This window comes from Cygnus atratus, chromosome 6 (genome assembly GCF_013377495.2).
Source record: "Cygnus atratus isolate AKBS03 ecotype Queensland, Australia chromosome 6, CAtr_DNAZoo_HiC_assembly, whole genome shotgun sequence".
In the NCBI taxonomy this organism is placed as follows: Eukaryota; Metazoa; Chordata; class Aves; order Anseriformes; family Anatidae; genus Cygnus; species Cygnus atratus.
Genome location: NC_066367.1, coordinates 38,548,961 through 38,575,506, shown reverse-complemented (window position 1 = coordinate 38,575,506; position 26,546 = coordinate 38,548,961). Strand labels below are relative to the sequence as shown.

Below are 26,546 nucleotides of genomic sequence, written 5' to 3'. Positions count from 1 at the left end.
GTCTTTTACAGGTCCACAAGAAATAGTGAGGAATTGACCTTTAGCAGCAGTGGGATGGGACAAGTCATGATGAAGGACTTGCCCTAACTTAAGCCATTAGCAAAACTCATTCATGTAACCTGGCATATGTGCCTCCAGCCTGGGTCTGCTAAAACATCGATTTGCATTGATATGGTTTACTTTGCTAACGTTAATCTGATGTGGTTTAGAAGTGTTACTAAGTCTCTTATGCAACCTAGTTCCTAGTAATTAATTGTATCACTATTCTATATGTGATCGTTATCATCTTTCTTTATCTCTGTTTCATACAAAACCCAGTCTGTGTATGACAATATATTAAGTATTTGTTCCATTGCCATCTTCAGTGCTGGTATGTCCTAAGGTAGTTTTTAAAGCTCATATTTCAGCAAGAAGTATGTTAAAAGTTTTTAAAAAAATACTCTTTATGCTTATGTCAGTTTTTGTCTCTTTGTGAAATACGGTATCTTTTATGTATGTATAGCTGTTACTGAATGAGGAATTCTTCATCTCACAAAGGGTCGGAATGTATCTGTATGTTGTCAATGTATTTCTCTTGACTATGTCTGTCACTATTTTTACAGTGAGGAGGTGTTACATGTGCACTGAATGAAAAATTGCTAGTGATATTTTGTAAATTCAAATGTAGATTTTCTTTCCAAGTCAGGTGATCTTTAAAAAAACCTTTATTCCACTGGATGCCTTCAAGTTACTGCATTTCTGTTCTTCTGCTTAAAATCAGCATGTACTCAGGTCTCTTTGCCTTCTGCAGCCAAACAAGTAAACACTCAAGAACAGATGTAATATCTGTGGTTTTTTTTTTGTTTGTTTTGTTTCGTTTTTTTTTTTTTTAATTTAGGTGAAATACAAGGAGAATTTTTCCAAAGAGATGGGTAAAAAACCCAAGTATGATTTAAAGGAGGCTAAGATCTACAAGACCATGAAAGATGCTCACAACATGGCTAGTGAGGTATGCTCACACTTTTCCTACAGGGAAATTAAGTTTCAAATGTCTATAGCAAAGACCTCCTTTGTGTTATTAACACGTTAGGCATCACGGGTTTTATCAGCAGCCTTCTTTTCTGATGTTTGTCCTTTCTTATCTTCAGGTGAAATACAAGGCAGATTTAAAGAAACTTCATAAGCCTGTTACAGACATGTCTGAATCGCTGATCATGAACCATGTCCTGAGTACAAGCCAACTCGCCAGTGCTGTAAGCTCATTAACTAACACCAGATCCATTTGATTTTCCCATTCCTGCTGATTCCATTCTGAATTGATGTCTGCTAACTATTTCCATAATGATTGCTAAGGGAGCAATTATTATTGTTCATGGTACATCACCTGGTAGTGATCTCTTCTCTACGTTCTAATGGTTGTTTCCTAGCCAACTAGCAACTTTGTCACATTTGTTCCCTGGGAAGTGAAATCCTTATTAGATGTAGAACTGCTAGTGTTTTAAATCCTCTAATCATTTTTAGTGGATTCATTCTTTATTACATTTTAACTGATTGCACCTCACTAACAAATACTATTTTCTTCTTTCTTTTTTTTTATATTTTTTCTTTACTGCTTAATATATTTAAAACTTTTTTTTTGTCTGCTTTTTCATTTCATTTTTATGTTTAACATCCTCCTAATATAGAGGTACAGAATTATGTCTAACAAAGTGCTCAATAATTTTATTGAGAAAAGACAAAAGTCATCATTGCCTGGCACAGCCTTTTCATGTATCCACTGTGTTTTCTTTATCTTTCTTGTTTACTTTTTTCTCTCTCTTTTGTTTTTTTTTATCTTTGTTTTGAAATATCTTTGCTGCAATCGAAATGATCAAAAAAGATAACTTTTCACCCACATCTTTAAAAATGATATCTGATACTGGGAGTTAAAATTCTTGTTTTTGTTTAGCTTTTTGTCTTTCTAATTTCTCTTTGATGTTCCATTGAAGTGTTGCTTTGATTGGACCTAAGAAGTAAATTTGCTGAGGGATTTTTTTTTTTATTGAGATGATTTTTGACACCTTCCCTTCAGTACCAGTACAAGAAGCAGTATGAGAAGAGTAAGGGTCACTACCTTGTGGTGCCAGATAATCTTGAACAGGTTCACCTAAGGGAGGCATCAGAACTACAGAGCCACGTAAGTTGGTCGCGTGTTTCTCATTAACCGCAATCATTGAGTACTAAAGTCTCCATCACTGAAATCAACCTAGTAAGTTCTGTGATGTATAGTAATTTCTGTGCCTTTCTGTTTTATAAACACTTCACACTCAAGAAAACAAAAGTCAATGAGAAATACTCATACATCTGCACATTTAAGCACATGCAAACTATACACGTGATTTCTTCATTCTAGAGTAGATCTCAGTTACTTATTCCTGTTGTATCTGGATCTTGTTACACAGTATAACACATTTATTGGGGGCAACTTCATCTATAGAAAAGAAGATTCGATTATCTTGGAAACTGGGAATTGATAACGGTAGGGTTGTTGTTGACAGTATACTTTCAGTTGCTTTATCCATTCTAGTCTCAAGTGATACAAAGGAGAGCTCTGCCATTATTTTTCTGCATACATAATTCCTTTAATGAAACCAATATCTACTGCTGTTCTTAGATGTGCCTGTTGACACCTTTTCCCTCTGGAATACAGCAAATAGTGAATCATTCCACAGAAATTTATCCTCTAATTTAGTCTCTAGTCCTCTCTATTCCAGGTATTTATTGACCCTAAAGCAAGAGAGAAGTAACTGCTAGAATGTGAAGGACTATAGGTATTGTTCTGGTGCAGAATAATAGCATGGAAGAGCAAAAACTACATAGCAGAGCACTAAGAATCTAGTTGCTCATCAGTTTGTAGTGTAAGTCACCACTAGTTTGCACTAGTTTGAGACTGGAATCTGAGCCAAAGACATAGCATTACTTCATGCAACAGTTTGAAAATTGATGCCCTAAAGGCTAGATACTGTAATTTGAAGCAAGAATATCTTCATTTTGGTGGACTTTTTACTTCCTGGGCAGACATATATAGAATTAGGTAGGAAGATGCTGAACTGCATCTTTTCAAGCCCTGTCACTAACATTCCAGCAAGCCCCGTCACTAACGTTCCAGCAATCCATTAACATGTAACTGGCTGAACTCAAACCAGGGTCGGGAGCAATCTCAGTGCCTTCAAGTTAGATTTTTGCAGCTACCTGTCTTCCTTCTTGTGATCAGTTATTTCTTGAAATCAGAGCTGACACTGCATATTCTTTGCAACAGGAAATATGACTGTAGATTTTTAGACCACGCACATTTTGCTGCAAGGCTGACTTTTGATTTTATGTTTTAGGATCAATAATAGGGATTTCAGGAAGATAAACAGTGTTAGAAATTCATTTTTTTTTTTTACCAGATGTAAGTTAACCACAGTAGGCAAATATTAGTTGATGAATTGGTTCTTTGATTATTTAGAAGGGTAACTTTTTTCTTTTCTTCTCAGGTGAAATATAAAGAAAAGTATGAGAAGGAAAAAGGTAAACCTATGTTGGACTTTGAAACTCCAACATACCTTACTGCAAAGGAATCTCAGCTCATGCAGAGTGAGGTAAGATTAAAATCAACAACAATAGACTAAAGAAAATTTAACGTTTATTTTTATAGTTAAACTAGTTAAAGTTAGTTTAAATAGTTAAAAAAAATAGTTAAATAGTTAAAAAATAGTTAAAATAGTTAAAGTGGTTTAGACATGCAGTTATACTTTTGTTTTGTGAATGCCGATAGACTTTGACAAATTATTGTTGTATCACACGTTTCTTAATATTGCTTGTAAAATACTGTATTTGAAATAAATGAAATTTTCCTCTGTCACTATGAAGTGTATATTTTCTGTAATTTTTCATCAAGAAGTTGTCAGTAAATGAAGCTTAAGCAAATCTCTGAGTATTTACAAGAAATGTAATATGAAACACACATCACTTCAATATTTGCAACAGGAGTATACTATGTCAATTATTACAGTCCACAGAAAGCATGCTGTTTCTTGTTTTCACCTGAGAACTCTATGTTTGAAAAACCCATTTATTTCCTGTTTGTCTCTGCTGTCACAGTGTTCTTTGCTGACCTGTCATTCTATTTCCTGAAGCAGTTATTTTCTGTTTGTTTGAAGTATTATCTTGTTCTGTTGCAGGTGAAGGCTTATACATGTTGAAAAACACTTGTATAAGGCCCTAAGTCATTATGTTTGAGTGATTCCATTGAATGTTTTCTCTGCGTATATAAGTAGGAGAAAAAAAAAACAGAGACAGGATCAGGTCATATTTCCATTGGAAGTTATGAGCTGTTTCATGAACCTCAACAGAAAGAGGATTTATTCTTTCTCTGTCTGCAGCACTGACTATAGAAGATTGTCATCATGACATTAACACTGCTGCTTCTTCTCCATCCTCCCAGAAGTTTTAAAATATAATTAAAAATAATGTAATAAATATTTGCTATTTTGCTTTTTTTCTTCTTACTCTCATTAGAAAGAATATAAGAGGGACTTTGAAGAGTCCATTAAGGGCCGAAACCTTACTGGCTTGGAGATTACACCATCCTTATTACATGTCAAATATGCAACCAAAATAGCAAGCGAGGTAGCAATTGTTCTGTTTTTTTCCTCTGTCAAGTTAAATAATTCCACTAAGTATACTCAGCAACATTTCTTCTTCACCACTTTTTTTTCCTAACCATTCATTTTAAGCATGTTTTATAAATATTTTGTGTTGTGTTCTAATTTGTCATGTACATTTATTATTGTCCATTAACTGTATTTATATTTACTGTGTCCTTTCCTGACATTCATCAGCATAACTGGTACATAGTGGGATGTGTATGTGTGTGTCCTTGCATTTTGTCTTGAACAATAATGACTATACACTGTTCCATTGCAGTAGTTCTTATATACCCATATACCTTTGCTGTTTTAAAAGATCCTTTTTTTTTCTTGCTTTTGGATTTTTTTTTTCATTTTTGCAATAAAGCTGTAGAGTGTAGAACTCTTTTTAGTCTGTCTTTGCAGTTTTCCTTTTCTTTCTTATGCAGAAAGAGTACAGGAAGGATCTGGAGGAAGGTGTCAAAGGTAAAGGATTAACAGCTTTAGAGGAGACTCCAGACATGTTAAGAGCAAAGAATGCAACTCAAATCCTGAATGAGGTATGTCAGAAGCTATTTGGAAAATACCTGAATAGAGGTAACAACTTCAGATGGACAAATGCTTATAGCCATATAACACTAGTATATAGTAATACCCTACAAACTCTTGAGTAGAGAGAAAAAAAGAATGTGTATGGTGACTAAGTCTGAAACTGGGAGCCTGAACTTGTAAGTGAGCTGTTTCTGGCTTTGCAGTCACTATCAGGAAGGTAAGTGAAGAAGAAACAGGTGCTGCAATTAATGGTCAGATGGTCAACAGATAAACTGTTTTTGACTGCATCAGCTGCAGGACTGATGGCCAAGGCAGACTTTTCCCCATCTCAGTGGAGAGAGGTGGCCAACAGACAGTCAGGATGTGTAACCTATGTTATTTACAAAGTGGACTGGTATCATAAATATTTCATAGTGACTATTGTCATAGGATAAGTGCAGCTCAAATTTTAAGGGCTGTAACATCACCAGGCTTAAAGGTGAAAAAACTAAGTTATGATATGGCTTGTTAACAAATTCTATTAAGCATGCTGACTGCGTACTGACAGCATTTTGTATGTACTTAGGGCAAGCATTTTAAGTTATTCAAGGAGCCCCTGTTTTATTATCAGAGAATAGTACAGACATATTCAGCCAAGTTCAGCAGTTGCCATAGCAAGAGATGAATTATACCAATCTATACAAAATATATCTTTAATATATCTTTTAGACCTTACTGAAAGATGTCTTTGGGAAGAGTAGCTGATGATGATGAATTTTTAGAGAGGCTATTCATTTCAAAGGGCCTACACTATCACAGAGAATCCTGTCCCCTTACATTTTTTGGGCATGCTCAGTGTGAAACATACGTGACCACTTTTCACTACCATATGCATTTCATAAACTGCTTGCTCCCTATTGCTCCTCTTCTGTACAAGTCACTGTTTTACACAGATCGCTGATGACCTAAGGGAACTTGCATTTTGAGGTTACTGGTGTGAGAAGGAACCTTAATAGAGCTGGCCTGTAGTGTGCCTCCATTTGCTGCTGCAGCTGGGCTGTTTGTTCTCAAGATTTAAGTTATAAAGTAAACACTTCAGTTATGTCATATGTGTGTTTAATTGTACGTTTATATTAGCAGTATTCCTGTTTTGTGATGTGGTCATGAAAATACCTGAAGTTGCCAAAGGGATTGCTTTCACATCAATAAAATATTTATCTATTGTCTTAATCTGCAGAAAGAGTACAAAAAAGCCTTGGAATTAGAAATTAGAGGAAAAGGTCTCACAGAACTGGCTTTGGAGACACCGGATTTTGTGAGAGCAAAGAATGCCACAGACATTGCCAGTCAGGTCTGTGTGAATAATCCATTTCTCATGTCTGATGTCTTTTTTTAAAGAAAAAATTGCTAGCAGTTGTTTTTTTTTTTTCTTTCTGAATAAATAGTGTGAAATAGTATGAAAATTGTTGCAAAGATATGATAAAGGCACCTAAATGTGATCTCTCCCTTATCTCTCCCTAACAGATCAAATACAAGCAGTTGGCAGAAATGGAGAAAGCCAACTACACGAGTGTTGTCGATACTCCAGAGATTATTCATGCCCAGCAAGTCAAAAACCTTTCAAGCCAGGTAAATAGAGTGAAGATATGTAATCATTGTTCACATGGGAACCTTGAGCAGATGTTAATTTGGAGCACCTGAATAGCTTACCTGTCACAACATTCAGGAGATACATCAGAAAAACAAATTTCTGTGGAACAGTGAGGTGGCATCTCTTACTGAAAACCAGTATTGAAAATCCGTTTCAATATTGAAATTAATTTATCGTAATACTGTATAAAATAGAACAATCATTCCTATTGTTTTTGCAATACCAAAGCAAATTTAGTTCTAAGTAGATTTAGCTGAATTTTCCTACTCCTTAATGACTCTAAATGTTTAAAACAAGTCGTACACAGAGGTGTAATCTGAAACAGAAGTACTCACGTTTCTGTAAAGATGAGCATTATGCAATAATAAGAAAAGTCAGGCTGTTTATTAGTGCTTTTGAATTAATGGAATGTGTTTTGTATTTTGTATTAGAAAAAGTACAAGGAAGATGCAGAAAGGACCATGCCATACTATGTGCCTGTAGCAGACACACCAGAAATGCAGAGAGTCCGTGAGAATCAAAAGAACTTCAGCACAGTATGTATATACATAACAAACGTTGTTACTGTCAAATAATTAAAAATGTTCAGCTTTTTTGTTACTTAACAATGTCCCAATATCACACTAATCCCAACTAGGCTGCCTTTATATTCTCAGGGATCCCCAGTTGGTCCCCTATGTATTCAGCAGTACACAGGGAAACAAAAATGAGTCTGTAGTTTTCTTTCTGCAGTGCTTTTACAATTCCTTTGCTAATAATAGAGAATTATACTTACAGAAGTTGTGGTCAGTAGAGACTAACTGCAGGACTGTATGGTCAGGGACATGAACAATTACTCCACAGTCTGGCTTGAAATCTTTCATTGTTGAGGCTTAATTGGTTTAGATGCCATAGTCTGGCACCTTTCAAGATTTTTTGATTGATCTAGTTAAGGATCTCCTATTACTAATTTAAGTGAGAATATTTATAACTGTATGTCTTTATATCACTAATGGTGATGTTAACATGGTCTCCTTAAAAGCTGTCCTTGAAAATATTTTATTTTTCTTAGCTTCAAAGAAAGTTCGGTGAGTAAATTTTTATGGTGTAGAGTCAACATTTGGCATTTTACTTCAACTTTTTCAACAGCTTCAGTATCAGTGGGACCTACAGAACAGCAAAGGAAAAGTTACAGTTGTACAAGATACACCAGAAATGCTGCGTGTGAAAGAAAACCAGAAGAATTTCAGCTCGGTATGGTTATTTTCTGTTTTCAGTGCTCATTCCAAAACACCCACAGTTTAATGTGTTTAATAAAATAATTATTTTAGAATCATAGAACAGTCTAGGTTGGAAGGGAGGGACCTTAAAGCCCATCTATTTCTATCCCCCTGACCACGGACAGGGACACCTCCCACCAGCCCAGGTTGCTCAAAGCCCCATCGAACTTGGCCTTGAACAATTCCAGGGATGGGGCAGCCACAGCTTTGCTGGGCAACCTGCTCCAGTGCCTCACCACCCTCAGAGTAAATCTAATTTTAGGCTTTTCCCTTACAAATACTTATGTTCTTGACCTGCTTAAATGTGCATAAGAACTTTTTCAAACTGATTAGCTGATTTATGCTACTCCTTTTTATCTACTGTCACTTTTGGAGTTCCCTGACTGCATTCTTTCCCATGTACATAGCTGTGATATAGTTAAACAGTCAGCCCTCTGCTTAAAGTGTTATTACAAGTGTCCACCTTTCTTTTGTTCTGTTGTCATGTAAGTAGTGCAGTCTTTGGCTTTTTCTTTCAGTGAAAAGTGAACTGTCTCCCCAATACGTTTCACATTTCATGTATTACCATGAAGTGCCTGTTGTCTGCTGTATCATTTTGCCACTAGTTTCGTTAGTCTAGTAAGTAGAAAGAATTTGTGTAAAACATACCAAAACAAAATTAGAACAAGAAGAACAAATACTAGTTTTCAATCCTAAAATTAGTCTACAAATGTTTTGATATTCTACTTAAAATGCATTACTACAAATATAAATGATCAGCTCCTTTTTTGCGCACATAGCACTCATAGTAAATAGGACTTCAGATAGGCAATAAGCAGTGACTGGAGATCCTCTCAGTTGGCTTTCAGCCTGCACTGTTGAGTGCAAATCACTTGTCATGCGAATCTATTCACTCTCTAGAAGAAATAATGTTGTATTTTGTATGCTTAACCGTGTTGTCTTGATTCTAAATATTAAGATTTTATATAAAGAAGATATTGGAACTGGAACTACGATTGAAAAGACACCAGAGATGCAGAGAGTTAAACAAACACAAGATGCAATTAGCTCGGTACAAAACAATTGATTTTTAATACTCTACGAGTGCTAATTCAACTTAAAATAATATGCTTTTTCCCTCTTAATTCTTTAAATTTTGCTAACTGTGGTTTGGCAATAATCTATCCAGCTAAGGGTTACTTTCTAAAAGTTTTTGTCTATTTTTGTGATTTAATAATCTTTCTAATGATTAACATTCAATTTGTTACTTACAGTCCATTTCTAAAACATGAAAGCTCTTGTCATGATTTTAATCTCATCCCAAACACAGTTTATTTAGCAGAGAACCAAAGAATTGTTTAGGTAGGAAGGCACCTCAAGACAATCATCTACTGCAAGCCCTTTGATCAAGCACGTTCAGCTAGAGCAGGTTTCCCAGGTCTGTGTCCAGTTGAGTTTTAAACATCTCAAAGGATTCAAGATATTCAAAAGGACTCCACAACCTCTCATGGCAGCCTGTTCCAGTATCTGACCACCCTCACAGTAAAAAATTGTTTTCCTGTGTTCAGATTGAATGTCCCGTGTTTTAACTTGTGCCCATTACCTCTTGTCCTGTCACTGGGCACTACTCAGAAGTTATTCTCAGCTCCATCGTCTTCACTCCCACCTTCGAGGTATTTATACAAGTTGACTAATTCCCCCTGAGCCTACTCTTCTACTAGCTGCAGAATCTCAGCTCTCTAAGCCTCTTCACATATCAAATACGTTCCAGTCCCGTAATCATCTTTGTGGCCCTGTGCTGTGCTCTCCCCAGTAAGTGTGTGTCTCTTGTACTGAGGAGCCCAGAACTGGATGTAGCACCCCAGATGCCACATCACTGGTGCTGAGTAGAGGGGAAGAATAACCTACCTCAACAGCACTCTAGGATGCTGTTGGCCTCCCTTGCCACGAGGTGCATTGCTGGCTCATGGTTAGCTCATCGTCCACCATGTCACCAAGGTCTTTCTCTGTAAAGGTGCTTTTGAGACAGTCTGCCCCCAGCATGTTCTGGTACCTGGGATTATTCCTCCCCAGGTGCAGGACTTTGCATTTCCCCTTGAATTTCATGAGGTTCCTGTTGGCCTATTTCTCCAGCCTGGCAAGGTCCCTCTGGATGGCAGCACAACCATAAGGTTTACAACTGCTTCTCCCAGATCTGTCATTTGCAAGGTTGCTGAGAGTGCGTTCTGTACCAGCACCCAGGTCGCCAATGATGTTAAACAGTATCGGCCCCCATATTGATCCCTGGGGCACACCACTGGTGACTGGTCTCCAACTGGCCCTTGTGCCACTGGTCACAAAGCTCTGGGCTTGGTCACTCAGCCAGCTGTCAGCCCACTTCACTGTGCACTTACCTAACCCACACTTTGTTAGCTTGTCTGTGAGGATGTTAGCGCAGGCAGTGTCAAAAGACTACTAAAGCATGTCTTGTAAAACCTTTATATTCTATTAAAAAGTTGTAATACTCATATATTGGAATAACTGTATGTAACTCAAGATTTGTAATTTTTTTCATGCTTTTTATTTGAATTCTGACATTATTTTAGTATAAGAGATACTAACATTTCAGCCATTTGTTGCATATTATGTTAAATACATTTTTCTGAAATACTATTCTCTTTTTTTTTTTCTGGTTATGCTAAAGTGAAAATGAAAATAGCACTGATGTCAAACACTTAATTGCTAAAATATTGTATGATGACCCTCACCTATATTAAATAGATGGATTTTTACAAATCCAGAGTTCTGCTTTCATTGCTAGAAAGACCACATCATATCAGATCTGTTCAAAGGCATTTATAACAGTTTCTAGACAGTGCTTTTATGAAAGTGCCCTTCACAGTGAAATCTCCGCAGCAGTTACCTTCTAACAGATTGCTTGTAAAGATGATGGGAGTACTTTAACACCAGCTTTCTGCTCATGTTGAAGCCAATGAGATCTTTGACATTTTCAGCCTTCTTGAAATCAGGTTAATGCTCTAATTAATCCGCATGGCAATCCAGGTGCCTATTTTAATGCCATTAAGCTAAGATTTTTATATTATTATTATTATTATTATTTTAGTTTTTAACATCACAGGTTTTTGTAACTTAGTGTTTGATACATTGAAATGGTTTGGTTGTTATAAATCAGGGGTTTTGTTTTTGCTGAAGTTTAGCACCTGGAAGATATTAGATATCCAAATTTTAAGTTTCAACTGAAAACTTTTGGTTCATACGAGACTGCTTTTTTACCCTGCTCTGAGTTATTCTTAAACTACTATATTTTAGGCTGTGGCCTGAGTTATCTAATAATTAATTCTAAAAGAAAATTCCTTGCTAACTTCTTTGCCATTAGAATACATCTAGTACTTGAGATTTCAGTGAGTTTGTGTAAATGACCTGTGTTTCTTTAGTCATGCAATTTGTTACCCATACATGTATCAGCTGTGCTTAAATATAAGTCTAACTTTCTAATGTCTCTGCCTTTGCAGATTAAGTACAAGGAGAGTATTGGAAAAGGAACTCCAATTCCCGATCTCCCCGAAGTGAAACGTGTCAAGGAGACACAGAAGCACATCAGCTCGGTAGTGGCCAATATTTTCTTCTTACCCATATAATCTTGCAGAGCTCAAGCTCCAGCCTTTGATATTGTTTGTGGTATTTATTGTTGAAAGAACAGATCCCTTAAATCCCTATAGTCAGCGGCAGGAAGTTTAAATATCTGAATTTTGCAGTAATCATTACCATCAGCCACTTCCCTGAATTATTTCTGTGACCTTTTCTAAGCACAGAACTAAAAACAAAAAATACCCAGATGATATCTTACAATTATTCTGAAAAAAAGTGAACAGCTAGAAAGAACTGTGTGGAAAAAAATAAATGGAGCCTCTTTTTGTAGTCACAGAAACTATTAACAGTTTTAAATGGGAAAAAGTATGGCTTTTCCCATATCTAGTTAAGTGTAGATTCTGATAATTAAACCCTGCTCTCCAGATTTTGAGCCAGCATTTCCTGAATGCAGTGTTGAGGGAGGATATGTTCTTCTGATCACTGGTACCTCAGATGTTTGCTATACAATGCTGAGGAGCAATGGCTCCCGTACAGTGAGAAATATTTCATGATTTACTGTTCCTAATTTTAAGTACTGATTCCCTCTTGAGCTGTTTATGGTACTAGAGACTTTTGCAGGTCACTAGTGCATAATTGATTTTTTTTCAAATGATTCTTCATTTTTCTAACTTTCAAGTTACATAATTTGTTTTCTCTTGCTGTGAATCCTTTATTTTTGTATTTTTTTTCTTTTTTCAATGACGTCAACCAATGAAATGCAGTTTGCAAGTAGTTTACAAATTTGCGAGAATTGCTGGTGCATTTATAATGTGTTTTTACATGATTAGGTTTTAAACAGGACATTTGTCTTCCATCATGGAAAAGGCAATTTTTGATCAAACAATTGTAGGTTAAATTAAATCTAGTAATATGAGATTGTTTTCTCACTAGAGCCTTAAAATGAAATAATACGATAACGTTCTGAAAAAATAGAGATCAAAATGAAATCTAGCCCACAACTAAATTCAGCTGTTTGTTAACACCGTGAAAAAAAACTCTGGAAATATTGACTGCCTGAAAAGAAGTACTATGACATTTCCTAAACTAAAATGAAAAGCAGAAGATACCTACCTCTCATGCCAGATTAGCAGAGTATTTAAATTTGTGTGCTATTATAATGAAGTCCTCTAGTGACTTCTGTGTTTCCAAGCACCTAAATGTAGACATTAAGAGCTTTGCTGAGCTGGTGACTGTACTTACGGAGTAAAATATCTTTTGCACATGTTTACATATAATCCCAGTTTGTATTTATCTGTTAACCAGGTAAATTGCCTATCCAAATGTATTGTAGATATTACGGAAGGAATATGATCTTCTCACCTTTCTGGGTGCTTGTGTTCTGCAGGTATTGTACAAAGAGGACCTAGGGACAGGTATCCCAACACCTGTCACTCCAGAAATAGAGAGAGTGAAACGCAATCAAGAACACATTAGCTCGGTATTTAAAAAAAAAAAAAAAGGCGACTCATTTTTGCATAACATCCTAACACGTATTCTGGTTTCCTTCAGTGATTTAGAATCTCACCCTTCTCCTTTCTTTTCCCTGACAATATTTTTAACTCAATTATTCCACCTTTTTGCGGTTTAACTTTTTTGAGTGATTGACAACTTCTCGTAAATTTCTTTTAAGAAGCAAAGCTGGTAGTAAGCTGTGAAATCAATCCAGTGTTTTTCCCCATGTTTGTTTTATCTTAACCCTTTATCTCCTAGTGTCTGTAGTCATATTTACAGAATAATCAACCATCAGCCAGTTCCTTAATATTAGCCTCTAGAACAAGTGTGTAATTAATTAAAAAGTGACCGTAACACTAAACATAACTCACAAAATAGTGAGATTTAATTATTTTGCCTGTGTTGAGTGTGGTGGTTTTTCTTTTTGGTTTGGTTTGGTTTGTTTTTGTGGAAACTTTCTTGTACCTCACAGGTATTATACAAAGAGGGCTTAGGGACTGGCATCCCCACACCGGTCACTCCAGAGATGGAGAGAGTCAAACGCAATCAAGAGAACATTAGCTCGGTAGTACTAAATGAAACACAACCTACCGTTTAGAATGCAAATCGAATCTTTTTAACTCCTCCGTATTAATTTTTTATTTCAATTCTTTGTTGAACTTTGAACAACCTTTTCTTAATCAAATAACTAAAGCCTTGTCAGTATCCTATAAATTTTATTTTTTTACCTCAGTCTAACTTGTCATTAAATTATTCCAGCTGTGAATTTTTAACCTCATTTACTTAAAGCAGCTAAGCAGTTCCTTAAGTTTTCTTCCCATCAAAATAGTGACATTCTGAGTGACTTCTCCTCGGTAACAAAGTTGATCCTTCTAACATTCCTCAGACTCACCACACTGGTGTAGTGCAAATGAAAAGTGAACTCTTAACACTGTGAAGCAAAGCAATCTAATGCACCCGGACTTTGTTTGTATTTTCCTGGTTTTGTTGTGTTGGATGCTTTCTTATATCCTACAGGTCTTTGTAAGAAAACCTGGGCAGCATCCCCATGTCACTATAATGTGAAAAATGAAGAAAATTGTGTAATTAAGGGAAAATTACTGTAGCAATGCATTTCTATCCAGAATTGTTTCTGCTTCTAACACATTCCTGTCCCCCTGCACAACTGGAAGTGCTTTATGTTGTAATTTTGTAGTATATTTCAGTTTTAATTATAGTGTCTTGGGACTAGTTTTGACTCAGTCTGACCAAATTCAGACATGACAGATACAAAATTCAGACCTGACTTGAGATTAATAGGACAGTTCAGAGACGTCACCACTGTTACACTTTTCACTATGTTTAACTGTCTCTGTGACCATCATGTCTCTCTTTTATACTGGTGAGAGGCAATCTTAGAGGCAAAGCTGACCACTAAGATCTTTTATGTAAGTAAACAGACTCCTTTGGGGAAGAAGGCGTAAATGCAAAAAAGTTTTCAGGTGGTGTAGTTCAAGCTCTGCTTTCACAAAAAGAATTCTTGCGGTTCTTGCTGGCACACCCAGGTGAGAAGGCTAATGTTCCTAGGAGGTTTACTGTCATTAGCTGATTATTTTGATTGCCTTTTTTTTTTTTGCTAGCATTTGAACAAGGCTGACAAAATTGTATTTGTCATACTTCAAAGTTTCACTATATTAAATTACTTTTCTTCTCTCTCTCTCTCTCTCCCCCCCATCTTCCTATTTCCCTTCTTTTTCCTTAAAAAACCAAAACCCCAAAAATACCTCCCTGTTGCCACACAGGTGTTGTACAAAGAGGGGCTGGGAATTGGGACCCCAGTACCTGTAACTCCTGAGATGGAGAGGGTCAAACGCAATCAAGAAAACTTTAGCTCGGTACTTTTTTGCAATTTAAGAAAATGATCCCTATAACTTCATTTTAGAAGACTCTTTAACACTTGTAAATGTTCTGCTCTCAGTAATTAACTCACAGAGACATTCCTTTTCTGCTGTTAAATTTTTAATCATTGTTAGTTATATTTTATGCAATCATTTTTAAAAGATATTATAGTAATCTTAACATGTAATGCGTCGTGGCCTTTAATTTTTAAAGTTTCTTTTTTTTCTTTTTTGTGAAGCTTGAAGTGTTTTGCCTTTTTTAAGAAACAGTTTTCTGAATTTGCTTAATTCCATTTTCCTAATGCTTTATGGTTGTGTTGAAGCATATCTAAGACCTAGGATGCATTATTTCTAGGTCTCAGAACACTTCCTTTGAACTGATCACAATTGTTAACTGGTTTAAACTTCCTAATTTTTCCTGCTTTCTAATGGATGTGGTGAGCATAAAAGATAACTGTGACGTTCCCTCTATCAAATGCATTCTTCCTTTTGTTCTTATTTTTTTTTATACTACTGTGTTACCATATAGGTGTTGTACAAAGAGGATGTGGGGACAGGAACCCCAACACCTGTCACTCCTGAGATTGAAAGAGTCAAACGCAATCAAGAAATCTTTAGCTCGGTATTTTTCAGTTTGCAAAGCAGAACATTCCCTTTTGTTCTATTTAAAAATAATTTTAATATCCCCAGAATACTCTTGTTCCCCTATAATCAACTTACACAAAGAACAATATCCTCTTCCCCTTGTTTTGACGTTTTTTCCTCCATAATTGTTACTTACTCCATTTTTCCATTTCTCCTTTTCTTTCCTGTTTCGATTAGATCATCTTAACAATGGTACCTTTTAGGTTCTGTTTTCCAAGTTGGTTTTTTTTTGACTCAACATTTTTTTTCTTTAATATCTGCTTTTCCCTTTGTTAATCACTTCAATCCTTGGTTATGGGTTATTGTTGTGTTGGTTTTTTTCTTCCTGGTTTTACTGCATATAAAAACTAAACTATTTGTGGTTTGATACGAACCTGTGGCAACGAGCTCAGTATAACAGTGCGCTAATACACACCGGTGTAACTTGCTGTGATGTTTATGGGATGGGTAAATGAAATGACATTTATTTCTTTGTTCCTTTTGTGTCGTACTTGATACCTTCTTCCTTTAGGAGGTCTTTAATTTTGCTGCAGAAAGACAGTGGCCCAGATTTCCAGGTGGTGTAGGCTATAGATATGCTGGAAGCCCAGCTTTGCAGGGTAACAAATTGGCAGCATTAGTATGTTTTGTGGGGTGAGAAAGTTTCAAGTAAGGTAGGAGAGTACCGATAACTGTAATTTCTCCTGTACCAAGTTCATATGTACACCTGTATTATGATCATGTCTCTTTGTAGTTCTTGTAATAAGCAAACCAGATTCTGTGATGACAAATTCTGGATAATTGGTAGCATTTCTCGTAGGGAAAGGATTGACTCGTCATTGTGGTGTGTGGCAAAGTTTTGGGATGGAGCATTAGGGCCTGGCCCTCCAATGGCTCAAGTACAGCCAGGAACAGCTTTACCTCACAACTAGCGAAAAGACAAAAAAAACCAGTCGTTATAGCTTATGAAAGACTTAATATTCTAGCTACCCAGCAATTTTAAATGTGTACCTTGAGAAGCAGCCAGCCCAGCCGGGAAGGTATTCCAGCATCCTGCTACAAGCCGTAGTGGTGTTTGGTGTTTAACTCGCTCGTCCACGTGCTGAGCTAGCTATGGACTTTGGGGGGGTTTTAATCTGTATGATTGTTCAGGGCAACTCAGAAAACATCTCTCTTGTGTTCCGCTTGTTCTCTCAGCAAACAAAATGCTCCTGTTGTCTGCTTGTTCCTCTGCCTTCCTTTCATGTAGCCGTGTTATCCCACAGGTGTTGTACAAAGAGGAGGTGGGGACAGGAACCCCAACACCTGTCACTCCTGAGATTGAAAGAGTCAAACGCAATCAAGAAAATTTTAGCTCGGTATTTCTCAGTTTGCAAAGCAGAACGTTCCCTTTTGATCTATTTAAAAATAATTTTACTACCCCAAAATACTCTTATTCCCCTATAATCAACTTAAAAAGGAATATCCTCTTCCCTTTGAGATTTTTTTCCTCTGTAATCATTACTTACTTACATAATTTTTGTTCCTCTGATTGGATTATGCAATGTTAATAATAACAACTTTTAGCTTCCACCCTTCTTTTGATTCCGATTATCTTTTTTATTTAAATTCTTAAATATCCAGATTTTCCTTCTGTTAATCACTTCATCCTCAGTTTTGTTTCTTTTTTTTTCTGATTTTATTTACTTTCCATACCGAAACTAAACTATTTGCGCCTGACAAAGCTGTGGCAATGAGCTCAGTGTAACAGCACTCTAATACATGCCAGCTTAACCTGCTGTGATGTTTATGGAATGGGTAAATGAAACAGTTTTTCCTGTGTTCCTTTTGTGTTTTATTTGATACCATCTTCCTTTAGGAAGTCTTTATCTACTGTTGCAGAGACTTTTTTTTTTTTAATAGATGCTGAGAAGCAAATAGCAAAGGTAGTGTAGCTTTCTGCCAGGAGTCTTTGCAGAGTATGTCTTCAGCTTAATCGTTTTTAGGAAGGTTGTTAAGTTTTCCTTTTTTATTCCAAGCTTTGGCTCAGAGCAACTTTGAAAAACATTCTTTTTTCTTAGCAAACTGCATGTTACTTTTGTTTGCTTGTTTCTTCTTTTTAATCCAGCCCTATTGCCCACAGGTGTTGTACAAAGAGGATCTGGGGACAGGAACCCCAATACCTGTCACTCCTGAGGTTGAGAGGGTGAAACGCAATCAAGAACACATTAGCTCGGTATTTTGTGGAGGAAAAGATGTATTCCCTTTAACTCCACTTAAATTGAACTTTTTAACCTTTATTAAAAATGGAACAATTCCACTCCTTACTTCCAGATAACCAACATAATCAATTGCTAAAATATCCTTTTTCCCTCACTGTACTGTATTTTCTAGTCTTACTTACATCTTACTCTTCGTATATGTAATTATTTACATAATCCTAAATATCTTTAACCCTTTTTGCTCCCTGTTCTGATTTCCTTTTACTTCCTTTTAGTGTTTTGTTGTTGTTGTTTTTTTAAATCCTATCACTTTCCTGTTTTAGTGCTCTTGCCATAGAGTAGGGAGGGTCTGATTTTCCAGCAGGGTTCAGTGGTAGTCTAAAAAGCTTCCCTCCACCATGAAAATGTAGTTGTGCAGCAGTATTGATGTAAGAGGTCTCTGTGTTGGATCATTGCATCTTCTAAGATGCAAGCAGGGACAGCTTTGCCTTCAGACCCTACCTAGTGCAAGCCCAATCCTTAGTGCCTTCAGGAGTAGCTTTTAGAGCTCTGCATGAGAGCAGATTAAGATCCAGGAGCCTCAACTGTTTAGTTTCATGTTGAATGTAATTGTTACTGAGTTCTGATTTTGTTTTGGATGCTTCTTGTTACTACACAGGTGTTGTACAAAGAGAGCGTGGGGACTGGAACCCCCACTCCGATCACTCCAGAGATGGAGAGGGTCAAACGCAATCAAGAAATCTGTAGCTCGGTACTTTGCCAAGAAAAAAAGTTTCCTTTAATGCTGTTTAAATGAACATTTTAACAGTTTTAATAAATGGAGTTTGTAACACTTGCTCGGAAATAATGCCAAACCTAGCTCTAAAGCAGCTTCAATACGTGCGTACTTCTTACCCACTTCTCACCGTGGTTTACAGCAATAACGTTGACTTGTTACAGTTTTTGTTGTAGTTAAGACTTATTTTGATGCCCTATTCTAATCCTACAAACTTTTAACAAACTTTCGTCTTCTCTGCAATGCTGACATTCTTTTTGTTATAATTTGAATACTCATAACATTCTTAGCCCCTCAGCATAGTAGTTCGTAGTCGCATTTATATAGTACGTAGTTATGTATTGGGTCATCCTTAGTTAAAAACGCAGTGTGCCAAACCCTGCTTCAATGTTGCTAAGTACCTTCCATAAATATATATATAATGCCTAGGCCCTGTGATATTAAATAACAGAAAAAGATGCCTTAGGCTTCACCTTTGTTTACAGATGGCTGTTTATTTATTGTTGCTTTCTTTGGCTCCTTTATGTCTCATAGGTGTTGTATAAAGAAAACATAGGGAAAGCCACCCCAACACCTGTCACTCCTGAGATGGAAAGAGTCAAACGCAATCAAGAGATCATTAGCTCGGTATTTTTAACAGGAAACCAGTTCCTAAAGATCTGAAGTGTTTAACAGCCTGTAGCAGTTTTAATAATCTGTGCTTCCTAACCTTAAAAAATAAGCCTGTGTCATAGCAAAACCCTAGTTTTTTGTGTTTACAGACAAGTTGTAATAGCTTCTATTTAACACTGTCTGAAGCAGGATTTTACTAGAACTGTTTGCCTTTTTTTTTTCTTTTTCTTCTGATGGACATTGTTTCTTTGCATTTTTTTTTTAAGCTATTTCTTATTACTCTCTTGCTTTCGTGCCCAATTGATACCATACAGGTCCATTGCTGCATCCTAGATTCATGGCAAAACGCCCATTGCTTCCTTCAGGACCAGCAGTGGTGCCAAGTCTAACCCCTCCTAGGTGTAATAACCCAAAAGCCTTATTGTATGTGATTGTTTGTGTTCTGTTGTTACCTTTTTAATGATCTTTGGATACTCCCTTGTATCCTATAGGTTTTGTACAAAGAAAATGTGGGGAAAGTGACCCCAACACCAATCACTCCAGAGATGGAGAGAGTCAAGCGCAATCAAGAAATCATTAGCTCGGTACCTTAAAAAATAGATTATTTTTTCCTTTGCGCCTATATTTTAAAAAAGTAACATTCTAACTACCAACTGAAAACTGATTTTAGTTTAAAAATATAGATATATTTGTTTCTGCAAATTAATCTCTCTTCTTCTAAAATAACTTGGCTTCGGTGTTAACATGCTGATCCAAAAACTTACGAGTTTTCTGCAGCTCAGTTCTGTTACTGGGGGCTCCATCCAGACATCAACAGCCTTGTGCCCTGCTGGGAAGTGGTGCAGCGCTGTGGCCCCGCGCCTAGCGGTCCAGCTGTCAGTTGCTTTTCAGTGCTATTTGACTTTAGTGGGGAAGGAAATAAACAAAAACCTGAGCACCCTGCCCTGAAAATCCCACCTCCCTGCCCCACAGGTGACTGTAGAGCCGTGAAGGCTGCCTGGCCCAGCATTGCGGCGTACCCGGAAGGTTTTTGGGTGGCCTCACGGACCAGGGCCGCATGTAGGTGTGACGGTGCCATGATGGGGACAGGGCACCCACTGCCGACACCCAGCCTTAGCTGGCTCCCTACTGCCAGGGAGGCGACAAAACCCGGCTCTCCCCTGCAGAGAAACCTCACCAACTGCTTCCAGCCAGGGTTTGCTCACAGGGGATTCTCTGCGCCTCCTGGATCGTAACCGGCTCCGATGGTTCACATTTACACATTTAGCTTCTCATCCTGTTTGTTCTGTATTTTGCTTTGTAACTGCAACTGGAGAGCAGGAAGAGCTGCTTTCTCAGTGGGGTAGATAAAACATTTCTTAGGGACACAGGCAGCTTCCCCAAGACCTGTAGAGCCATGGTCATAGCTGTAGCTGGATAGAGCCCTTTTTTTTTTTTAAACCCTCTCTCCCCCCCAGATATAACAAGCTATTCTTTTATAGTTTTTCTTACCCTTCCGATAACTTTAGATGTTTGGCTTTTGTGCAGTGCTACGCATCATAACCCATCACGACTTTTTGAAATTCTATAACTAAGTAATAACTTGTGTTCAAAGCCTTCTGACTTTTTGTTGTTTTTTAAGATACTGGATACATGTTCTGTATCCCACAGGTGTTATACAAAGAAAACTTGGGGCGCGCAACCCCCACACCTATCACTCCAGAGATGGAGAGAGTGAAACGCAATCAAGAACAAATTAGCTCGGTATTGTCTGGAAGAAGTAAAGGGGCTAAAACAGAGCTTTTTTTTTTTTTAATAAGTTTGCCTGGTTTTTATTTAACCCTCTAATTTTCCCCCCAAATTTAGAAAGTCATAGTTTAAAATTACAGTACATGAAAGATTTTTTTTTTATCAATTAACTTTTTAATACCATTTTTCCTGTTTTTTTTTTCTTTTCATAATGGATGGCGTTTATTCTAAAACCAGTAACATCACGTTTTTCAATCTGTACCTTTGTGACTTTGGGTTACTTTGTGGTCTGTAGGTTGTATACAAAGAAGGCTTAGGGAAGGCAACCCCCACACCGGTCACTCCAGAGATGGAGAGAGTCAAACGCAATCAAGAACAGATTAGCTCGGTACTGAAAGAAGAAAGACAACTGCCTTATACTAAGAATAACCATTCTGAAAAAAAAAATCCACTTCTAATATATCCTTCTTCACTCAGTTTTCCTTATTTTTGCCTATTTTTCCCTTCTGTTTTTTACCTTCTGCTCTAGCAAATAACTTTTTATTAGATGCTTTACTTCCCCAGATCTTTTCTACCCCTGCAGTGATGAGTATGCTTAAACAATAACCCCACTTACAGACCGAGCTGGGAGTTATGCCAGTCTGACTTGTGGACACCTTTTTTACACTGTAGGTTTTGTACAAAGAACATCTAGCAAAAGGAACTCCAACACCAATGACTCCAGAGATGGAGAGAGCTAAACGCAATCAAGAAAACATCAGCTCGGTAAGTCCTATTCTGCTGATACACGAAAATACTTTAAAAACTAATATTTAAACTCCTGGAATTCCCACTCAATGCAAATTAACAGTGCAGATGTTAATAGTGCTACCTGGCTACCCAGTTTTGAAGAATGAAGTAACAATGCTAAAACCAAATCCTATCATACTTTTTCTTCCATTTTGTGACACAACTATTTCTTTCTGTGTGATTAAATGCTTTAGTTTGTTGGTTTGTTTTTTTTCCAATAACCAAATTTCAAAAATCTATGTTGCCTTCTCTTGCAAATATCTTCTGTGTTTACTGGTCTTATACTGTATGAGATATAAAATATTCTTCAGTAACAATATATTTTGCTAGATTTCTGATAATATCTTGCAATTTATACAAACCTGTCAAAGTTGGAAGTGGCCTCCTTTAGGCACATCATTGCTAACCTGTTGCTCCAGCTGTAAAAGTGCTGACATACCCCAGCCTCCAAAGGTTTGTGTACATACAGACGTCAAGGTTTGCTCAATAAATCCAGGGATACAACAGCTGCAAACAAACATTTACAGAAGCTTGTCGCTACTGTTATAACTGAGAAAAGAAACCCTGCAAAACCAGCTAAAATTGTAATATTTTAAATCAGAAATACATGTCTAATGATGGTGTCTGTTTCACAATTACTTCACTAAAGTTAAAGGTGCCCATCAGATCTATGAAAACCTGAAATATTAGTTAGTTACCTGAAATATTAGTACTACTTTACCTCTCTACCTATTATTAGAAGGTGTGTTTTTTAAAAAAAAAAAGGAAAGATCTTTTAGCTGAGAAAAGCAAGGTTTGTGATCATGTCCAGTGCTGTCCACATCTCATATAATTATGAAAAAGAAATTTGCTTTGCATTCTAACATTATTCACCAAGAATTGCTGCTGCCTGTTTTTCATTCTTTAACCTTCTCTGCCAGGTTGCCTTGCATCAGCACAGCCACTCCTCACGGTGCCTCACGGTGCAGAATTAGTTTTGTGCCCTGTGCTCACTTCCTTTTTCTCACCTGGCAGGTTCTTTATTCAGATAGCTTCCGAAAACAAGTACAAGGCAAAGCTGCTTATGTACTGGATACACCTGAAATGCGGCGCGTACGAGAGACCCAGAAACACATTTCCACGGTAAGAGCATTTATAGGTGGATTAAGTTGGCAGTGATTTAACTAAAAACATGACCTTGTTCTCAAGAGATGCCAGGGTTGCTGTCACAAGGGACAATATACATTTACCAACTGGTCACCCACATTACTAAATGCAAAAAGCAATAGTAACTCCACAGAAAAGGCACGGTTGGGATTAGGCTCTCCCTCATTGTTCTTTGGAGGGGAGAAAGCAAAAATTCAGAACTGCAGCACACCTCTCTACTAGGCATTTTACTTAAGAAAGCAAGAATAAAACCGATCATTTGTCTAAGCTACAGAGGGACAAACATTTCATTGTACATTGCAGGTGAAATACCATGAGGATTTTGAGAAAAGCAAAGGTACTTTCACACCTGTAGTTACTGACCCCATTACAGAACGTGTGAAAAAGAACATGCAAGACTTCAGTGACATCAGCTACAGAGGCATTCAAAGGCGAGTAGTAGAAATGGAGAGAAAGCGTGTGGACCAGGACCAAGAGAATCTCACAGGTAAGCTTTTTGTTGTTTTTTTTTTCAAGACTAGAATACATCACTTACACAAAACACAAGCTGACCGTGAGAAATCGTTTAAGCTCAGCCACATCAATTTAAAACTTTCATTACCTGGAGATGATGTTTTGTATCAATGTGGAATATATTCTTTGATAGCAGCTGTAAACCATAGAATCAATGATGGTTTGGGCTGAAAGGGACTTAAACATTGTCTACTTCCAGCCCCCTGCCATGAGCAGGAACCTCACCAGCTCAGGCTGCCCAAACCCATCCAGCCTGGCCTTGGACAGTGCCAGGGATGGGGCAGCCACAGCTGCTCTGGGCAGCTTGTGCCAGCGCCTCACATTGAAGAACTTCTTCCTACTATCTAATCTAAATCTACACTTTTTTAGTTTAAAGCCATTCCCCCTTGTCCTATCCATACACCCCCTGACAAAAGGGTCCCTCCCCAGCTTTCCTGTAGCCCCCCCTAGGCAGTGGCAGGCCACTATAAGCTGTCCCCAGAGCCTTCTCTTCTCCAGGCTGAATAACCCCAGCTCCCTCTGCCTGTCTCAGTAACAGAGGGTCTCCAGCCCCTTGATCATCTTTGTGGCCTCCTCTGCCTCTCCCATCCTGCCCACCGGTATAACGTGATGCTAGGTGACAGATTCTAATTTCTTACTTGTCTTAAGTTCATCTCCACGTGTATTGCAGAAATGCTAAAGCTCACTTGATATAGAATAAATGAAAAAATAAGAAGTCTGTGCTATAGATTTGAGAAACACAAATTATGAAGTCCTGCTTCCCTTTTTCTGATACGCTTTTACTCTCCTTCAGGACAGATGGTTGCTGCTCAAGCTCTCTAGAAAACGTTTTGAGCTCCACCTTCTCCTCAGAAAAGCTGTTTCCTTTACAGGTCTTCGTGTGTGGCGCACCAATCCTGGCTCAGTCTTTGACTACGACCCAGCAGAAGACAACATTCAGTCCAGAAGCCTACACATGATCTCAGGTTTGTTCCAGTCTGTACTATTTACGCAAAACAGCCTTTATACTTACACACATCCAAGCAGTAAAACTGACAGCTTGGGTTGTTAAAGGACAGTTTAGTCACTCTACCTGTGCAGGAATGCAAGAGTACTTCAAACTGTTATGCAAGGACACAGGTTGTGTAAGAATTAATGGTGGCTAGAGATTGTAGCTCTTCTTCATAGGGATAACTGTATTTATGTATTTACACGCACATACACAAAACACGTGTATACATGTGCATATATAAAATACACACTTTGTTTTTTAAATGTGTGCCCCTCCTTACAAAGTAAGGAGGTAACTCTGCTCCCACTGTTTTCTCCTTGCAGTCCAAGCCCAGCGCCGCAGCCGGGAGCATTCCCGCTCTGCCAGTGCCTTGAGCATCAGTGGTGGGGATGAAAAATCTGAGCCCTCGGAAGGGATGGATCAACATTTGTCCTACTACAGCAACGGGGGCTTCTTTACCTCAACTACCACAGGTATGAGACCAAAGCTGCACTTTATCTGAGGACAGACGGTACCCAGCCCATCCAGCAGGACAGCACTGGTCACTGGCTCCAACTCTTTTGGCCAGGAAAAAGTAGAGAGGCACATCTGGCAAAGCATTGAGCTACAGCCATAACTGATATCAAGTGGTGTTTCAGTGGGTAAAAGGCAGATCTGAGCCACCTCGTGACCTACCACACCACCTTTACTGGGAGTAAGCCTAATCCCATTGCTAATTCCATAAAACAAAAGCATTAAGTCTAAAAGAACTAACACAAAACATTCTTCTCCTTTTGCAGTGGGCTATAAACATGCTAAAACCATAGAGTTGCCACAACAAAGGTCATCTTCAGTTGCCACCCAGCAAACAACGGTATCGTCAGTTCCTTCCCATCCATCGACCGCTGGCGTAAGTAACACGGAGCAGCTGCGCTGACAGCCAGTCCCGAGCTCACTGCAGGACTGCTGACAGGGCGGGCTCTCTCACCAGGACAAATTTGGCTGTGTGCCAAAATTTTGACAGTGCACAGCCCCTGCGGGCCCCAAATGCCCTCAATGCACAGCCCAGGACAGCCCAGCAACACCCCCACCCCTGGGCTGGCAATTGGTACAGGACCAGCTGAAGGTGTAACAGCTGCGTAGAGTTCTTTAAGTTAAACCTCCTCCCTCCCACCACAATCCACTGGGAGGCAAGACCACGAAGTTATAAGCAGGAGCCAACCTAATTGTTCACGTACTCTTGCTCACGTACACTCTGAAAGTGTTTTTTCACCTTCAGAGTCACGAAACCACGAAAGCACTAAGGCAGGGTGCTGGCTGCACCTCTCAGAAACAAGGCTGTATCTACCTGAAAGTTAATTCAACAGAAAAAAAAAATCTGATAAGGAGGTTGAAGCTGAATTTTGAAGTTGAATTTTTGAGTTGGAATTTTTTTTTTAAGTTTGAATTATTGAAAAAGGCAGTCTGTGATCTGAAACCAGGCTTTTTAAAAGACCAGCCAAAGCTACTGCCATCAGGGATACTTTTAAGTACTGAAAAGAGTTGGAATATAACCTGCCCTCTGCTTACATGTTGATTCTGACCAGGAACTAACAGCAGTGGTATAAACGTGTCTTACTTTTTCTCCTTCCTTAACATTCCAGAAGACGTATCGGGCCATGTATGACTACATGGCAGCTGACGCTGATGAAGTTTCCTTCAAAGACGGTGACACGATCGTAAACGTGCAAGCCATCGATGAAGGCTGGATGTACGGGACTGTCCAGAGAACTGGCAAGACGGGCATGCTGCCAGCCAACTACGTAGAAGCTGTCTAAATCAAAACCCCTTTCCCTAAGGCACATCTGCATGGCCCAGACACGCCGGCCACGTCTCACACATTAGAAGAGTTTCTAACACTTCTCCAAAGTGCTTTGTCTTCCATGCTGATAGTGCCTTATAAACCACCACAGAGAAAAAAACTGCAGAACAAAATATTTCTGAAACAGCTCTTCAAAATATGTTTGATAACTACCTGTAAACACACTACTAGACAGCGCTCCTAAGAGCTGTCTTGCTTCCAGTGTCCAAAATCTTTTCTTCCAACTGGCCTAGACTTCCAGTTAAAACATACAGCTTACCATCAAAATGTTCTAATACTAGAGTTTTAATCCAGTTCAGTATCGCTGAACTTCTACA

General features: G+C 38.0%; 1 protein-coding gene across 1 annotated transcript in view; it reads left to right on the top strand.

The window, feature by feature from the left end:
- NEB (nebulin) overlaps positions 1 to 26,395 on the top strand; it is a 124,217-nt gene extending 97,822 nt beyond the window's left edge. Inside the window, 26 exon segments of the mRNA XM_035566111.1 lie at positions 878 to 988; positions 1,128 to 1,232; positions 2,051 to 2,155; positions 3,498 to 3,602; positions 4,522 to 4,632; positions 5,081 to 5,191; positions 6,400 to 6,513; positions 6,687 to 6,791; positions 7,245 to 7,349; positions 7,942 to 8,046; positions 9,031 to 9,123; positions 11,564 to 11,656; positions 13,027 to 13,119; positions 17,757 to 17,849; positions 18,494 to 18,586; positions 19,145 to 19,237; positions 19,714 to 19,806; positions 20,873 to 20,965; positions 21,246 to 21,338; positions 21,623 to 21,715; positions 22,754 to 22,861; positions 23,189 to 23,372; positions 24,271 to 24,363; positions 24,713 to 24,862; positions 25,169 to 25,278; positions 26,012 to 26,395. Coding sequence (XP_035422004.1) covers positions 878 to 988; positions 1,128 to 1,232; positions 2,051 to 2,155; positions 3,498 to 3,602; positions 4,522 to 4,632; positions 5,081 to 5,191; positions 6,400 to 6,513; positions 6,687 to 6,791; positions 7,245 to 7,349; positions 7,942 to 8,046; positions 9,031 to 9,123; positions 11,564 to 11,656; positions 13,027 to 13,119; positions 17,757 to 17,849; positions 18,494 to 18,586; positions 19,145 to 19,237; positions 19,714 to 19,806; positions 20,873 to 20,965; positions 21,246 to 21,338; positions 21,623 to 21,715; positions 22,754 to 22,861; positions 23,189 to 23,372; positions 24,271 to 24,363; positions 24,713 to 24,862; positions 25,169 to 25,278; positions 26,012 to 26,185 — 2,826 coding nt within the window. The 3' untranslated portion in view covers positions 26,186 to 26,395.
- Positions 26,396 to 26,546: the final 151 nt, after the last annotated feature.